We start from the raw sequence: 15,027 nt of genomic DNA, 5'->3' as shown, positions 1-15,027 counted from the left end.
ATCTCCCTCTGAATATCTGTTGTTAGGCATTTAAACCCAATTTAACCAGCCAGAAGCCATTCCTAGCCAGTTAAATAGTTTGAATATAGGGGAGATTCTCTTTAGGACACCATATCAACCATCTAGATAACGCTTCCAATTGGTGATGGAGCTTTGTGAAATACCTCTAGAGCATAATTATCTGGATCTAGGGCCTTTGGAAGGAAAACCTTCTTTACCATTACAGCAGAAGGCTGGATGGCCGCCACTACAAATGGAACATCAGTGGCTAAATTTAGCACATTTGTCGCAAACACTGTCCCGAGTTGAATTGAAAACGGGAACTCCGTTCTTCCCCTGAATGACCTATAGCCCATGCTCCTCGATTAAATGTTACTGAATGCGATAATCTTCCCTCATTCCTTCCTGCTGAAAACCCGGCCACCATTTCCTGTTGATCCCTGAAACTAAAATGGAGTCTGCTGCCTGAGGCTTCAAATAAAAAAAAAGGCTGACATGGAGTCATTTCAGAAAGCCATATATCCGCATCATGGTAACCTCAAGCATCAGATTTCTCTTTAGCCAAACTTTTCCTAAAATGTACGTCATAATTAAGCTATGAACAGCCAATTTAAGTTCTATAAGCTCTCAGAATCATATCTGAGTACTTCAAAAAACAAGGTAAAAGGCTGGCTTTGATTCCCCCAAAATGGCTGCAAAATATTAAACCTAGCAGCCAATTATGAATGAATTTTGTCACCCACACTCTTTTTTAAGCCTTATTTTTCCCATCATCGCCTTTCTTACATTCAAAATCTAGTTATTTATTCAAAAGCAAAATAAATCTACATAGTTTCTACATAAAATCTTTCTTTTTGCCTTTAAGGAACATGTCCTGCAGAATGCTTGAGGATGGGTGTTTAAAAAAGGTTTGGACAAGTTCCTGAAGGAAAAGTCCATAGTCTGTTATTGCGAGGGACATGGAGGAAGCCACTGCTTGCCCCGAGATTGGTAGCACGGACTGTTGCTACTAATTGGGTTTCTACCAGGTACCCGTGACCTGGATTGGCCACTGTTGGAAGCAAGATACTGGGCTAGATGGACCATTAGTCTGACCATTTGTATGGCTATTCGTATGTTCTTAACTTCTTCACAGTAGTCTTAAGATGTCACAGATCAAGGCTGCAACACTAGCGAGACCTCATTCACAATGACCACTCAAAGTCAATCACATACCAAAAATGCCTCAGGAAACCAAAAAAAAAGTTATCAATAAATCTTCTATTTAACTTCAGCCAACTCTATTTATATTTAGCATTATGCATTTATGTTTTAGCAGTTTTCACATAGACATGCAGAGCCTGATTTACTATGGCCCTTTTTCCATTCTTTGTTTATATCAGTGGTTCCTAAACTGCGGGTTTGGACTCCAAGGGCCCTGTTTACTAAGGTGTGCTAGCATTCATAGCATGCCCTAACCATGTAGATGCCCATAGATTAGAGAGCACTAACAACATTAATGCGCCTGTAGCGCGGCTTAGTAAACAGGGTCCCAAATGAGGTCACATCATCAATGGATGGAGTCAGAAAAATAGGGCTGCTCCCCCTTCCTCTGAACTTCCTATGCCCAGTGGCTGCAGTCAGCGTGAGGCCTGTTGAACCAGCGAATGTTCACTGGCCCTAACCTCCACCCCCCTCTGTGGACTGGAAACCCTCTGGGTTCTATGTTGACTGCTACTACTGTTGTACCACTTTCTGCTGTTGGCTTTATGCCCTGGAAAAGTGAGGGGGGGGGTAAATAGATGAGGGCGTCGAGGTTTGGGGGGGTAAATAGATGAGGGAGTAGAGGTTTGCTATTTTGTTTTCATCATCATTTGGGATCATGTGAATTTTTAAGTGTTATAATGGGTCTTTTTGGTTAAAAGTTTGGGAAGCACGGATCTATGGGAAAAAGAAGATTACAAATCAGGTACTTCAAGGGAAAACCCTTTAGTACATTAGAGTCTTCATTTATTTATTTAGATTTTGCTCACACCTTTTTCAGTAGTAGCTCAGGGTGAGTTACATTCAGGTACACTGGATATTTCTCTGTCCCAGGAGGGCTCACAATCTAAGTTTGTACCTAAGCCAATGGAGAGTTAAGTGACTTGCCCAAGATCACAAGGAGCAGCAGTGGGATTTGAACTGGACACCTCTGGATTGCACGACTGGTGCTCTAACCACTAGGCCATTCCTCCACTGTTTGACAGAAACTCATCACCACCATGGACACTGACCTGCGGGGTACCACAAGGATCGATACTGTCACCTATTCTGTTCATTATTTTAACAAAGATGAAAAGCACTTACTACGCAGGAAGCTTCATATTGTTTGCCCAGTTTTGGTCTTAGAAAGGCACTGTAAATAAAAAGATAAACAATTTTAGTTACAACAGAACTATCAAATGATGCAAACCAGTGTTTACCATGTTCTTGTATATCTGACAGCAGAATTACCCATTCTTTGTAGAAACAAAAGAGATTTGTCACTAAAGGATCTGTATAAATGTTAAACAACTTAAGGGTGTAGTTATTAACATGGGCTACCATTAAGATGTTCCTGTTACCACAGGTCCAGTTTTGTACAATAAGATCCAGTTACTAATAAATGGGATTAATAGTAAAATAACACAACTTAATGGTAACCAATGTTGATAATTTGCTCCCTAAGGGACCTATTTATTTAGATTTTGCTCACACCTTTTTCAGTAGTAGCTCAAGGTGAGTTACATTCAGGTACAGTGGATATTTCTCTGTCCTAGGAGGGCCCACAATCTAAGTTTATACCTGAGACAATGGAGGGTTAAGTGACTTGCCCAAGATCACAAGGAGCAGCAGCAGGATTTGAACTGGCCACCTTTGGATTGCAAGACCACTGCTCTAACCACTCCTCCACTATTTACTAAAACACAGTAAGATTTTGCAGTTACCATTCATTAATTGCCAATTTTAATGTATGGTAACAGCAATTTGGAGGGTCTTTTTACCCATAGGAATGCATTGACGTCTTTAGCTTTTAGCACATGCCTATTTTTAACGCACGCTAAAAACAGCAGCACGCCTTAGTAAAAGACCCCCTTACTGAATTAAGTGCTGGGGGCATTCCCAGCATTTTCCCATTCAATTAGTGCAAAGAAAAAGTCTTTTCTACTTGTTAAGTTAGCTACACCTATCCAGGTGTATGTAACTGCACTGCATTACCTACCAGGTTATCAGTTAATGCACGGTAACTACCTCTGTTATCTGTAAGGTGCAGTAGCTGCCTATTCACCATTCATTCTCTACCCTCTTCTGCGTTAGCTTTTAACATGGAAATTAGCAGATTACTGTAATTGCTGATGTGCCACATCCTATATAATAAAACTCACCTCCAACGTTCTAATGCTTGGGACCGTGGCTCCCTCAGCAGGTGGTCTACTAGGCAGCATCGAACTCAATGACGTCAACAAACACAGCTGAAGACAGAAACTGGCTGCTGGCACGTGCAAAAAAAAAGGCACCAGACCCACAGTAACAAAAAAAAAAAAAGAAACCCAAAAGGGTGAAGAGAGAGCCTCCGGGCAACTCAGCAGGGGCTGAATCGCCCTCCAGTCCTGCACTAACCAAAAAAAAAAAAAAAAAAACACACAGGCTCCGGGCACCTCAGCAAGCAGCAGGAAGCTGAACAGCCCTCTGGACCCTCACTAACAAAAACAAAGGTGAAGACACAGCCTCCAGCGTATCAGCAGGGGTCCACTATAACGCAAGCTGCTTGAAGCCTAGCAGACGGACCAACTTTCCTAACAGCAGGTACACTTATGGGAGAGAAAGGGCAGGAAAAAAAAAGAGCACAATCACGAGATTAAAAAAAAAAAAGAAAAGGAACTGAAAAAACAGGGGGGGGGGGGGGGGGGGAACTACCCTGCACCTCAGACAGAAGGAAGGGGTCATACACACACACACACACAACACACAGTCTTTCACTCTTTGTGTGACACACACTCTCAAACACACACACTCTCTGTCTGACACACACACACATGTTCTCTCTCACATGCAGGGAGGGGGGGAGGAAAAGAGAGGGGCCTGGAACTTCAAGGGGAGACAGACAAAAACACATGGAGAGGGGGGAGAGAACAGAATGAGAGGGAAAGGGGAGAGGACAAATGTTACACATGGATGGATGGAGGGCATGGACAAAAGAGCACAATCGCAGGATTAAAACAAGGAGAAGTTACTGAAAATACAAACACATGGGGGGGGAGGGGACGACCCTGCAACACGGACAGAAGGAAGGGGTCATGCACACACACAAATACACACACACAGAGACAGACACACTCTCACACACACACACACACACTCACACTCAGACTCACTGCTCGCCCCTGTGGTCCCAGAACTTCAAACACACAAGGTGGGGGTAACTGCACATCTGACAGAATGAGGGGGTCATGCACACACGCAGACACATACTCTGGCACACTGTAGCTCTGTGTCACACACACACACACACACACACTCTTTTCCACTCTGTCTCACTGTGACACACACTCAAAAACACACACTTTACTAACAACTCTACAGATACCAAAAAAAAAAAAAACATTGCTAGCGCCCGTTTCCTTACAAACAGAAACGGGCCTTTTTTACTAGTTAACTATTAATGGAGCATCTGCATTAACTATTAGGATGTGCTAACTGCTGCGCTGACAGCTAACACAGCTTAGTAAATAGGCACTGAGGACTAGACTCTGTATATGGTGCCAACAAAATCATTACTGAAAAAAGAGCTATTCTATAAAACGTGCTTAAAGTTAGGAGTGGTTTACAGAATAGCACTTCTGCCCAGGAATCGTGCCTAACTTTAGGTACGGTCATTTGCACCAACTGAAATGTGGTGCAAATGTACACACCTATATTAGGTGCATATCCCCGTTATTCTATAACAATGTGCGTTAATTTAGCAACGCCCCCATTAAGCCCATTACCCTCCTATTTTTGCACCTCCTTTTTTCAAAGCATGTATAAATTAAAAAACCAATTATCGGTGCTAATTAGCTCATTATTCAATTAAATTGCACATGCAAATTGGGCACATGCCCAAATTTGAATGCACAATTTTTGGCAACTTTTGTAGAATTAAGAAGTGAATGCAATGAAGCCAAAGATTAATCTCCAGATTCAATATATGGTGCCCAGACTTTGGTGAGCTGCCGAGATTCGTGCTCAACTTAATTGACTAATGAGCTGTTAACCGTCAATAATAATTGGTTGCTACCAATTATTGAGGTTAATTGTCACCAGGTAGGCTGTGCACTACAATGCTGGGTGCCTCAATCTCATAGCATGCAACCCAAAAAGAGCCACGGGAGTGGCATAGGCAGGTCATGGTATTCCAAAAGGTTGCACTCAGCATTATAGAATAACTAGTAAAAAAGGCCCGTTTCTGACACAAATGAAACGGGCGCTAGCAAGGTTTTCCTTGGAGTGTGTATGTTTGGGAGAGTGTATGTGAGAGTGACTGTCAGAGTGAAAGTGTGAGTGTGTGAGAGAGAGAGTGAGTCTGGGTGTGAGTGTGTTTGTGAGAGAGTGTGTGTGTGAGAATGAGAGTGTGTGCAAGTGTGTATGTGAGACACAGTGTGAGAGAGAGTGTGTGTGTGTGGGGGAGAGAGAGAGTGTGTGTGAGACACAGATTCTCTGTGAGAGTGAGTGTATGAGACCAAGCGAGTGTGTGAGTGACTGTGTGGCACATAGAGAGTGAATGTGATACAGTGTGAGACAGAGTGTGTGAGAGTGAGAGTCAGAAAGACATTGTATATGAGAGAGAGAGTGTGAGCCGTGCCCTCCCAATCCATGGCCATCTGTCCCCTGCCCCCTCCATTCATTCTTTTCCAACAATTCCCCTCTCTCCCTGAGCCCTGCCCTCCCAATCCATGGCCATCCATGTTTCTCTGTCACCTGCCCCCTCCATTCATCCCTATCCAGCATTTCCCCTCTTTGCCTGAGGCCTGGCCTGCAATCCATATCCATCCATGCCCATCTGTCCCCTCCATTCATCCATATCCAGTAATTCCCTTCTCCCTGAGTCCTGCCCTTCCAATCCATGCCCATCCATGCTCCTCTGTCACCTGGCCCCTCCATTTTTCCCTATCCAGCATTTCCCCTCTCTGCCTGAGGCCTGCCCTGCAATCATAGGCGTAGTTTGACTATTTCATTTGGGGGGGCAAAGGAAGGGGCGGGGCATATTAGCATATTCATTTGCATATATGTATATGCAAATTATGCTAATATGGAGGAAGGAAGGGAGCAAGAGCTGGCTTTTTTGGGAATAACCAGTGTTCGTTTGACGATGGCTAGCCACTGAATCGGAGAGGCAGTGGGTTTGGCGGCAGGCAGTGGTGTGCTGGTAAATGTTTAACAACAGACTCTCCCCCCCCGGTCCCCCTCTGCGCCCCCCCCCCCCCCCCAAATTGCAGAGCTGGCTTTAGCCGGGGAGAGAGCCTGGGGGGGTGGGTATAAATAAGTAAATATAAACTTTTAATGTTGAGCACCTGATTCTCAAAGTGAACATATTCCAAACACTATAATGAAAATAAAATAATTTTTTTCTACCGTTGTTGTCTGGTGACTGTTTTTCTGATCATGCTGGTCCAGTATCTGATTCTGCTGCTATCTGTCCTCTTAACTCAGTTTCCAGTGCTTCCTTTCCATTTATTTCTTTCCTTTCCTCCTTTCTTCTTCATTTCTGGTCCTCAGCTTCTGCCTATTTTCTTCATCCATGTGCAGTTTTTCTCCTCTCTTCCTTTTCCCTCATCTCATCTCCTTCCTCACTCTTTCCTCCCCTCCATCCATGTCCAGCATTTCTTTTCTCTCCCCTGCCCTCCATCCACCCATGTCCAGCGACCCTTCTCTCCCTTTGCCCTGCAAGCACCCATACCCAGCGACCCTCCTTTCTCCTTCCCCCATGCCCAGTGGCCCTCCTTTCCCCTGCCCTCCATCCACCCATGTCCAGCAGTGACCCTCCTCTCCCCTGCCCTCCATCCACTCAGTCCAGCAGTGACCCTCCTCTCCCCTGTCCCCATACCCAGTGGCCCTCCTTTCCCCTGCCCTCCATCCACTCAGTCCAGCAGTGACCCTCCTCTCCCCTGTCCCCATACCCAGTGGCCCTCCTTTCCCCTGCCCTCCATCCACTCAGTCCAGCAGTGACCCTCCTCTCCCCTGCCCCCATGCCCAGTGGCCCTCCTTTCCCCTTCCCTCCATCCACTCAGTCCAGCAGTGACCCTCCTCTCCCCTGTCCCCATACCCAGTGGCCCTCCTTTCCCCTTCCCTCTATCCACTCAGTCCAGCAGTGACCCTCCTCTCCCCTGTCCCCATACCCAGTGGCCCTCCTTTCCCCTTCCCTCCATCCACTCAGTCCAGCAGTGACCCTCCTCTCCCCTGTCCCCATACCCAGTGGCCCTCCTTTCCCCTTCCCTCTATCCACTCAGTCCAGCAGTGACCCTCCTCTCCCCTGTCCCCATACCCAGTGGCCCTCCTTTCCCCTTCCCTCCATCCACTCAATCCAGCAGTGACCCTCCTCTCCTCTGTCCCCATACCCAGTGGCCCTCCTTTCCCCTGCCCTCCATCCACTCAGTCCAGCAGTGACCCTCCTCTCCCCTGTCCCCATACCCAGTGGCCCTCCTTTCCCCTTCCCTCCATCCACTCAATCCAGCAGTGACCCTCCTCTCCTCTGTCCCCATACCCAGTGGCCCTCCTTTCCCCTGCCCTCCATCCACTCAGTCCAGCAGTGACCCTCCTCTCCCCTGTCCCCATACCCAGTGGCCCTCCTTTCCCCTGCCCTCCATCCACTCAGTCCAGCAGTGACCCTCCTCTCCCCTGCCCCCATGCCCAGTGGCCCTCCTTTCCCCTTCCCTCCATCCACTCAGTCCAGCAGTGACCCTCCTCTCCCCTGTCCCCATCCCCAGTGGCCCTCCTTTCCCCTTCCCTCCATCCACTCAGTCCAGCAGTGACCCTCCTCTCCCCTGTCCCCATACCCAGTGGCCCTCCTTTCCCCTTCCCTCCATCCACTCAGTCCAGCAGTGACCCTCCTCTCCCCTGTCCCCATACCCAGTGGCCCTCCTTTCCCCTTCCCTCTATCCACTCAGTCCAGCAGTGACCCTCCTCTCCCCTGTCCCCATACCCAGTGGCCCTCCTTTCCCCTTCCCTCCATCCACTCAATCCAGCAGTGACCCTCCTCTCCTCTGTCCCCATACCCAGTGGCCCTCCTTTCCCCTGCCCTCCATCCACTCAGTCCAGCAGTGACCCTCCTCTCCCCTGTCCCCATACCCAGTGGCCCTCCTTTCCCCTGCCCTCCATCCACTCAGTCCAGCAGTGACCCTCCTCTCCCCTGCCCCCATGCCCAGTGGCCCTCCTTTCCCCTTCCCTCCATCCACTCAGTCCAGCAGTGACCCTCCTCTCCCCTGTCCCCATACCCAGTGGCCCTCCTTTCCCCTTCCCTCTATCCACTCAGTCCAGCAGTGACCCTCCTCTCCCCTGTCCCCATACCCAGTGGCCCTCCTTTCCCCTGCCCTCCATCCACCCAGTCCAGCAGTGACCCTCCTCTCCCCTGTCCCCATGCCCCTCCTTTCCCCTGCCCTCCATCCACTCAGTCCAGCAGTGACCCTCCTCTCCCCTGCCCCCATGCCCAGTGGCCCTCCTTTCCCCTTCCCACCATCCACTCAGTCCAGCAGTGACCCTCCTCTCCCCATACCCAGTGGCCCTCCTTTCCCCTTCCCTCTATCCACCCAGTCCAGCAGTGACCCTCCTCTCCCCTGCCCTCTCTTCATCCCACCCTCTCCCTGTTCCTTCTCCCCCCCCCCCCCCCGCAGCGAGCCAGTTCTCCTCCCTCCCTCCGGATCCATCCCTCACCAACTTGATCTTCAAATTCTTCGCCTGCCCGCTAGCGCTGACTCTCCCCTGCCGGTTCGCGCTTCAAAATGGCCGCCGAGACTAAGTCTCGCGAGGCCGGCTCTGGAAGTCTCGGCGGCCATTTTTAAAGCGCGAACCAGCAGGGGAGAGAGCGCTAGCGTGCCGGGCAGACAAAGGATTCGAAGATCAGGTCGGTGAGGGACGGATCCGGAGGGAGGGAGGAGAAGGAACGGGGAAAGGACGGGGCGAAGGAAGAGCTGCCTGGTGCCGGCCCTGCGTTTGGGGGGGGCATTGCCCCCCCTCGCCCCCCCCAGTCTACGCCCATGCCTGCAATCCATATCCATCCATGCCCATCTGTCCCCTCCATTCATCCCTATCCAGCAATTCCCCTCTCCCTGAGCCCTGCCCTTCCAATCCATGCCCATCCATGCTCCTCTGTCACCTGGCCCCTCCATTTTTCCCTATCCAGCATTTCCCCGCTCTGCCTGAGGCCTGCCCTGCAATCCATATCCATCCATGCCCATCTGTCCCCTCCATTCATCCCTATCCAGCAATTCCCCTCTCCCTGAGTCCTGCCCTTCCAATCCATGCTCATCTGTCACCTGGCCCCTCCATTTTTCCCTATCCAGCAATTGCCCTCTCTCCCTGAGGCCTGCCCTGCAATCCATATCCATCCATGCCCATCTGTCCCCTCTATTCATCCCTATCCAGCAATTTCCCTCTCTCCCTGAGTCCTGCCCTTCCAATCCATGCCCATCCATGCTCCTCTGTCCCCTGCCCCCTCCATTCATCCATTTCCAGTAATTCCCCTCTCTCCCTGAGCCCTGCCCTCCCAATCCATGCTCCTCTGTCCCCTGCCGCCTCCATTCATCCTTTTCCAGCAAGTCCCCTCTCTCCCTTCCATGACCCCCCCTCGCATCCATGCTCCTCTCTCTCCCATGTCCCAGCCTGGCCCGCCCTCTTCTCCCCCCCCCCCTTCGCATCCATGCATCCCTTTTTTTTTCTTCTTCTTTTTAACTTTACCTCCGTGGCGGTTCGTGCAGCGAAGCGTCAGGGAAGGAGGCGGCGCTCCCGACGTCTAGCTTTCCCTTCGCTGTGTTCCGCCTTCTTTTGAAGGCGGAACACAGCGAAGGCCGTCGGGAGCGCCGCCTCCTTCCCTGATGCTTCGCTTCCGGATTTGTTTGGTTTGAGGCGAGGGCGGGGCAGAGACGGCTGGCTGGCTTGAAGGCTTCACACCACGAATCCACGAACCCTTCAGCCTGGGAGTGACGTCAGATGGCTTCATGGCTTCACAGAACGTTGTCCTCAGAACGTTGAGGGTGCGTTTTATTATATTAGATGAGTTTCTGCACCAACTTATTTGCCAGGATTTACACTAGGTTTCAGCAGGTGAAGGTCTGGCACCTAGAGTTGGACACAGAAACTGGGACTAAGCTCTATTCTATAAGGAGTCTGCACCCTTAATAGAATAGCGCTTAGCTCTGAACTTTTTTGATGCCCATTTTTGAGTGCCATTTATGAAATTCCCCCCTAACTGCTTTTACGTGCAATTCCTTGCCTGTTGTTAATATTCAGACTGCCTGTTTATTCATCCATCTATCCATCTATAAGCATCTACCAAACAGACAATGCGGCTCATTTTCTAAAGAGAAAAATGTCCCAAAAATATCATAAGGTGGCAGGAGGGCATTTTTCTCTACAAAATGTCCAATTTGTAATTTTCGACACCCCGATTTTAGACGTTTTGCTCCACAGTGTGTCAAATTTCAAGGGGGCATGTTGGAGGTGTGTTTTGTGCCGGACATGGGTGGCACCAAAAGATTGACGTTATTGTGCAATCAAAATGTCTAGGAACAAAATTAAGAATTTTTTGGATAGACCCGTTTAAATCATGAATAAGTGACCAAATCGTGCCCTAAGTGACCATTGGAGGGAATAAGGCATAAACCCTCTTTCTCCCTCAGTGGTCACTGTCCCACTCCCACCCCCCCCCCCCAAAGCTGTGAAAGAAACAGTACATACCAGCCTCTATGACAGCTTCAGATGTTATCGTCAGTCCTATTAGAGCAGCAAGCAGGTCCCTGGAGTAGCCTAGTGGTTGGTGCAGTAGACTCTAGGATTATGGATTATGTGCCTAGGTCACCTTCTCTACAGTGCACTGCAGCAACCACTAGGCTATTCTAGGAACCTGATTGCTGCTCTAATACGACTAGCCATAACATCTGAAGCTGTCATAGAGGCTGGTATGTACTGTTTCATTTATATCTTTGTGGGGTGGCAGGGGGCCCGTGACTACTGAAGGAGTAAGGAGGTGTCATTCCTTTATTCCTGTAGTGGTCATATGGTCATTTAGGGTACATTTTTGTGGCTTATTCATTAATAAAACAGGTCTAGACCAAAACATCTAACTTATAGCCATGGATATTTTTGTTTTGTTCCGTTATGGCAGAAAAATGGCCAAGTGTCAGGAACGCCCAGATCCCGCCCTTAACACATCCCTGGAACTCCCCCTTGTGATTTGAACACACTTCTGATGGACTTCATAGAAAAACGTCAAAAATTGGGTTTGAAAATATCACTTTGGATGTTTTTGTGAGAAAAATGTCCAAATGCAGATTTATGCCACTTTTTGGATGTTTTTCTCTTTTAAAAATGAGACCCATTATCCTACTTAATAAGAGTATATACAGAAAATCTGAGTTTCTGAGAAACTGCATATTATGTTGGAGGGCATTCTTTTGTGTGTTTGTATTTTTGTGTATCTGTATTTCTGTAAGTGTTATATGGTTATGTGTATTTTTTGTCTTTGTATGTGGGTGGATATGTTTTTGTGTTTGTGTACATATGTGTGCTTGTATCTGTATATTTGTGTTTGTCTGTATAATTGAATGTGTGTGTATTGTGGGAGAGTGTGTGAGTGCTTGTATGTGGCTGTGCATTTATGTTTGTGTGTGTGTATGTATCTCAGTTTATGTATATATGTGCATTTTTCAAAGAAAATAAGAAAAACATGATGGTATTGACCAGATTATAAACCACTTTGCTGTGCTTTTCTACAGAAGAAGGTACAGGAAATCCTGAATTAAACAATAATTAGTGCTGGAAGTTAGCAATCATAACAAACCAAACAGAGGAAACTAAAATCTGCAGAAAGTATCAAACAATGCTGACTGAGAAGGCAAGTCTCTGCCTACCAGGTCACTGACTACTACTGTATTTTATCCATTTTGTCTGTTTTGGAGTACCAACTGACTATTAGGTGTATGTGCCCAGTGGGACCCTAATAGTCTAAGTCCCTGACCCAGTCTCTAGGAGGCGAAATGTGGCCACGTTGGGAATTGCATGATCCAGACTGTTTGGAATAAAAGTTTTGCCAACATTAGAAGATGTGTCTACTGCTTCCTGTGGACCAGTTAGCAATCAGATCTATCCCACCAACCTGATTGGCTGGCAAGACTTTATGATTTCACAAATCCTCCAGCTAGGAACCCAGGACTAATATTACTGTTACAAAAGTATGTCTGATGATTTTTAAAGTTGTTGGTATGAGGTCTTCATTCTTGCTACAACATACTACTATCACAATATATTTTCCATGCATTTGTTTTAGGAGCGCAGTTTAGAAGGTTCTGACTCCAATGGACACTACTACTACCCTAACAGACAAGCTCCTCAAGTTAACCCAGGGGTGGGCAACCTCGGTTCTCAAGAGCCGCAATCTAGTCGGGTTTACAGGATTTCCCCAATGAACATGCATGAGATCTATCTGCATACAATGGAGGCAGTGCATGAAATAGATCTCATGCATATTCATTGGGGAAATCCTAAAATCCCGACTGGGCTGTGGCCCTTGAGGACCAAAGCTGGCCACTCCTGAGTTGACCTATTAGCAGATCTCTATTTCCTAATGCCTTATTGCTCATTTTCCTCTCCTCTTTACTCCACTTTGTACCAGACTGCAAATATAGGTCAGCCATTTTGTCCTAGAGATGCCCAGGATCCTTTCATGACTAGAAGAAACATTTTACAGTGTTTCTCTAGTATTTATATCTACAGTATATTAAAATAGCTTACCTTATAAAATAATATAAATCAAGGCTCTAAGCAATGACCTTTCAGATGTTTTGTATTCTTAGTTAGAATACTGTGTCTTTGCACAGTTGCAGCAGTTGCTAAGGAAGTAGGACTGTTGCTATGTGAGGCATGAACAGTATCTGTTCAGTGAAAATGTTAAAAGCAGTAAGCAGCAAAACAACCTTCAGCTCCATTAAAAGAGAGATATCAAAACTTTGCATGGAAAGAAAAGTCAAAACCCGAGGATCAACTTGACAATGTGCCATGTCATTGATCCACCAAGTCCAATTTGAATTTGAATGTTACATTTGCAGTGTAATACAAAGCTCCGATCCAACTAACAGAACAATAAAATGCACATTTTAACCCATACATCAGTATCTAAGAGACAATTCCTTCAACTTTTCTTTTGTTATGCTATTTTAATCCACATTATTGATACTGAAAAGGTTGATTGGATGAGTGGAAATACTGTAGAAAAAACATGGAGGGGCATAATGGAAAGATCGTCCAAGTACGAATTAGGACGTTCTTACGAAAACGCCCAAAAATAGACCTGTATAATGGAAAAATAGTGTGGGCGTTTTTCGATAATCGATTATCCCTGTAAGAAAACAATCAAATGACGAGCGCATAAGCGTGACTAAATTGGGCGCCCTAAGATGGTCGATTATTGCAGCTGCAAACGACCAAATCACGTGGTGTGTAAAATAATGTACAAAGGTGTATCGCAAGTACAGTACATGTTGTTCATGCCATCCGGGTACGGAAATATATGAGGAACGCATATATGTGTCAACTACAGACATATCATGCTGCTCCACCCATACTTTCATCATATGTGCCCATCTGAATGTCCGGATCTGCATGCACTGTACACCTACTGAACATGCAGTAAATGCATATTGTGTATATGTGAAAAGGGTCAGGTGGGGTGCGTCATACTCATCTATATAAGGCACGTTTCACACTCCTGCAGGCATGTGCACGTCAAAGACGTCTATGCTTACGAGGGCGTCCACGTGCTGATAGGGGCCATATATGGAATGGTCATCCATATATGGAGCTGTGCATGAAACGACGTCCCTCACGCAAGGTCGTCTATATAAGGCACTTCTTTTCCAACACGTGGAAAAATGGCACAACGGCGAGAGCCGAATTTTGGACAGGAGGAGAGTTTGCTGCTCGTCAGGCTGTGCCTAAGGCACCGGCACACCCTCTTCATACAGCACCACCACCTGCCCCCCAGGCTGCAGGCCATGCGAGCCTGGTCCCGCATCCGGGAAAGGTTACAAAGGTAAGGTTATGGCCCAACCCCCCTCCCCTCCTGTACCTACACATATAACAGCTCCGTCATCAATGTTACCAGCAGTAACTGGAGTGTCCATGCAAGGATCATGAGTAATATAGGAACATGCACAATCACTAATAATTTGTATGTTATTTAAATGACCACCATTCCCACATCCCTACAAGAATGTATTTCGTTAGGTTAGTATCGTGACTATGCTATTAGTGTTATGTGAAAATTTCGTTAGTTATGTGAAGGCCACATTTTCCAACCCCTCTTTGCAGCCAGTGGGTTACAACGCCTCCGAATAGTGGAAGCATGAGACCAATGAAACCTATACCATACTTTATAACATGGTCATGGTAACACATATAAAGTAGTTTAACAAGCATACATTATAATGTATACAAACGGTACTGTCTGGCCTCATGCCCACCTCTCTGGCATCATCTGCATAGGAACCAACTCGGTGGCTGCTGTGGGTGCTTGACCACCCCACCCCCAATATCAAATATGTATGGAGGGAGGGGTCATCTCCACTGGTGGTTCCACCCCCCAAAATGGTAAAAAGGTGGCTCCTATGATTCACTACCAATGGAGGTGCCCCCCCCCAACACTGTAGACCCTCTCTCTCTGGTTTGTGAATAGCAAATGAATGTGTGCAGAGGACAAAAAGGACCAACACCCCTGACCCCTGCTCTACAAACTTATATCTTACAGACGCTTTGGAGTCCACCGGGACCTCGAGTCCCTAA

General features: G+C 47.2%; 1 protein-coding gene across 1 annotated transcript in view; it reads right to left on the bottom strand.

Moving 5' to 3' along the window:
• Window positions 1-15,027, bottom strand: part of UNC80 (unc-80 homolog, NALCN channel complex subunit) — a 417,216-nt gene that overhangs the window by 387,295 nt on the left and 14,894 nt on the right. The window contains 1 exon segment of the mRNA XM_030209474.1: window positions 2,329-2,377. Coding sequence (XP_030065334.1) covers window positions 2,329-2,377 — 49 coding nt within the window.

Source organism: Microcaecilia unicolor, chromosome 7, assembly GCF_901765095.1.
Source record: "Microcaecilia unicolor chromosome 7, aMicUni1.1, whole genome shotgun sequence".
In the NCBI taxonomy this organism is placed as follows: domain Eukaryota; kingdom Metazoa; phylum Chordata; class Amphibia; order Gymnophiona; family Siphonopidae; genus Microcaecilia; species Microcaecilia unicolor.
This window is presented reverse-complemented; position numbering and strand designations above follow the sequence as displayed.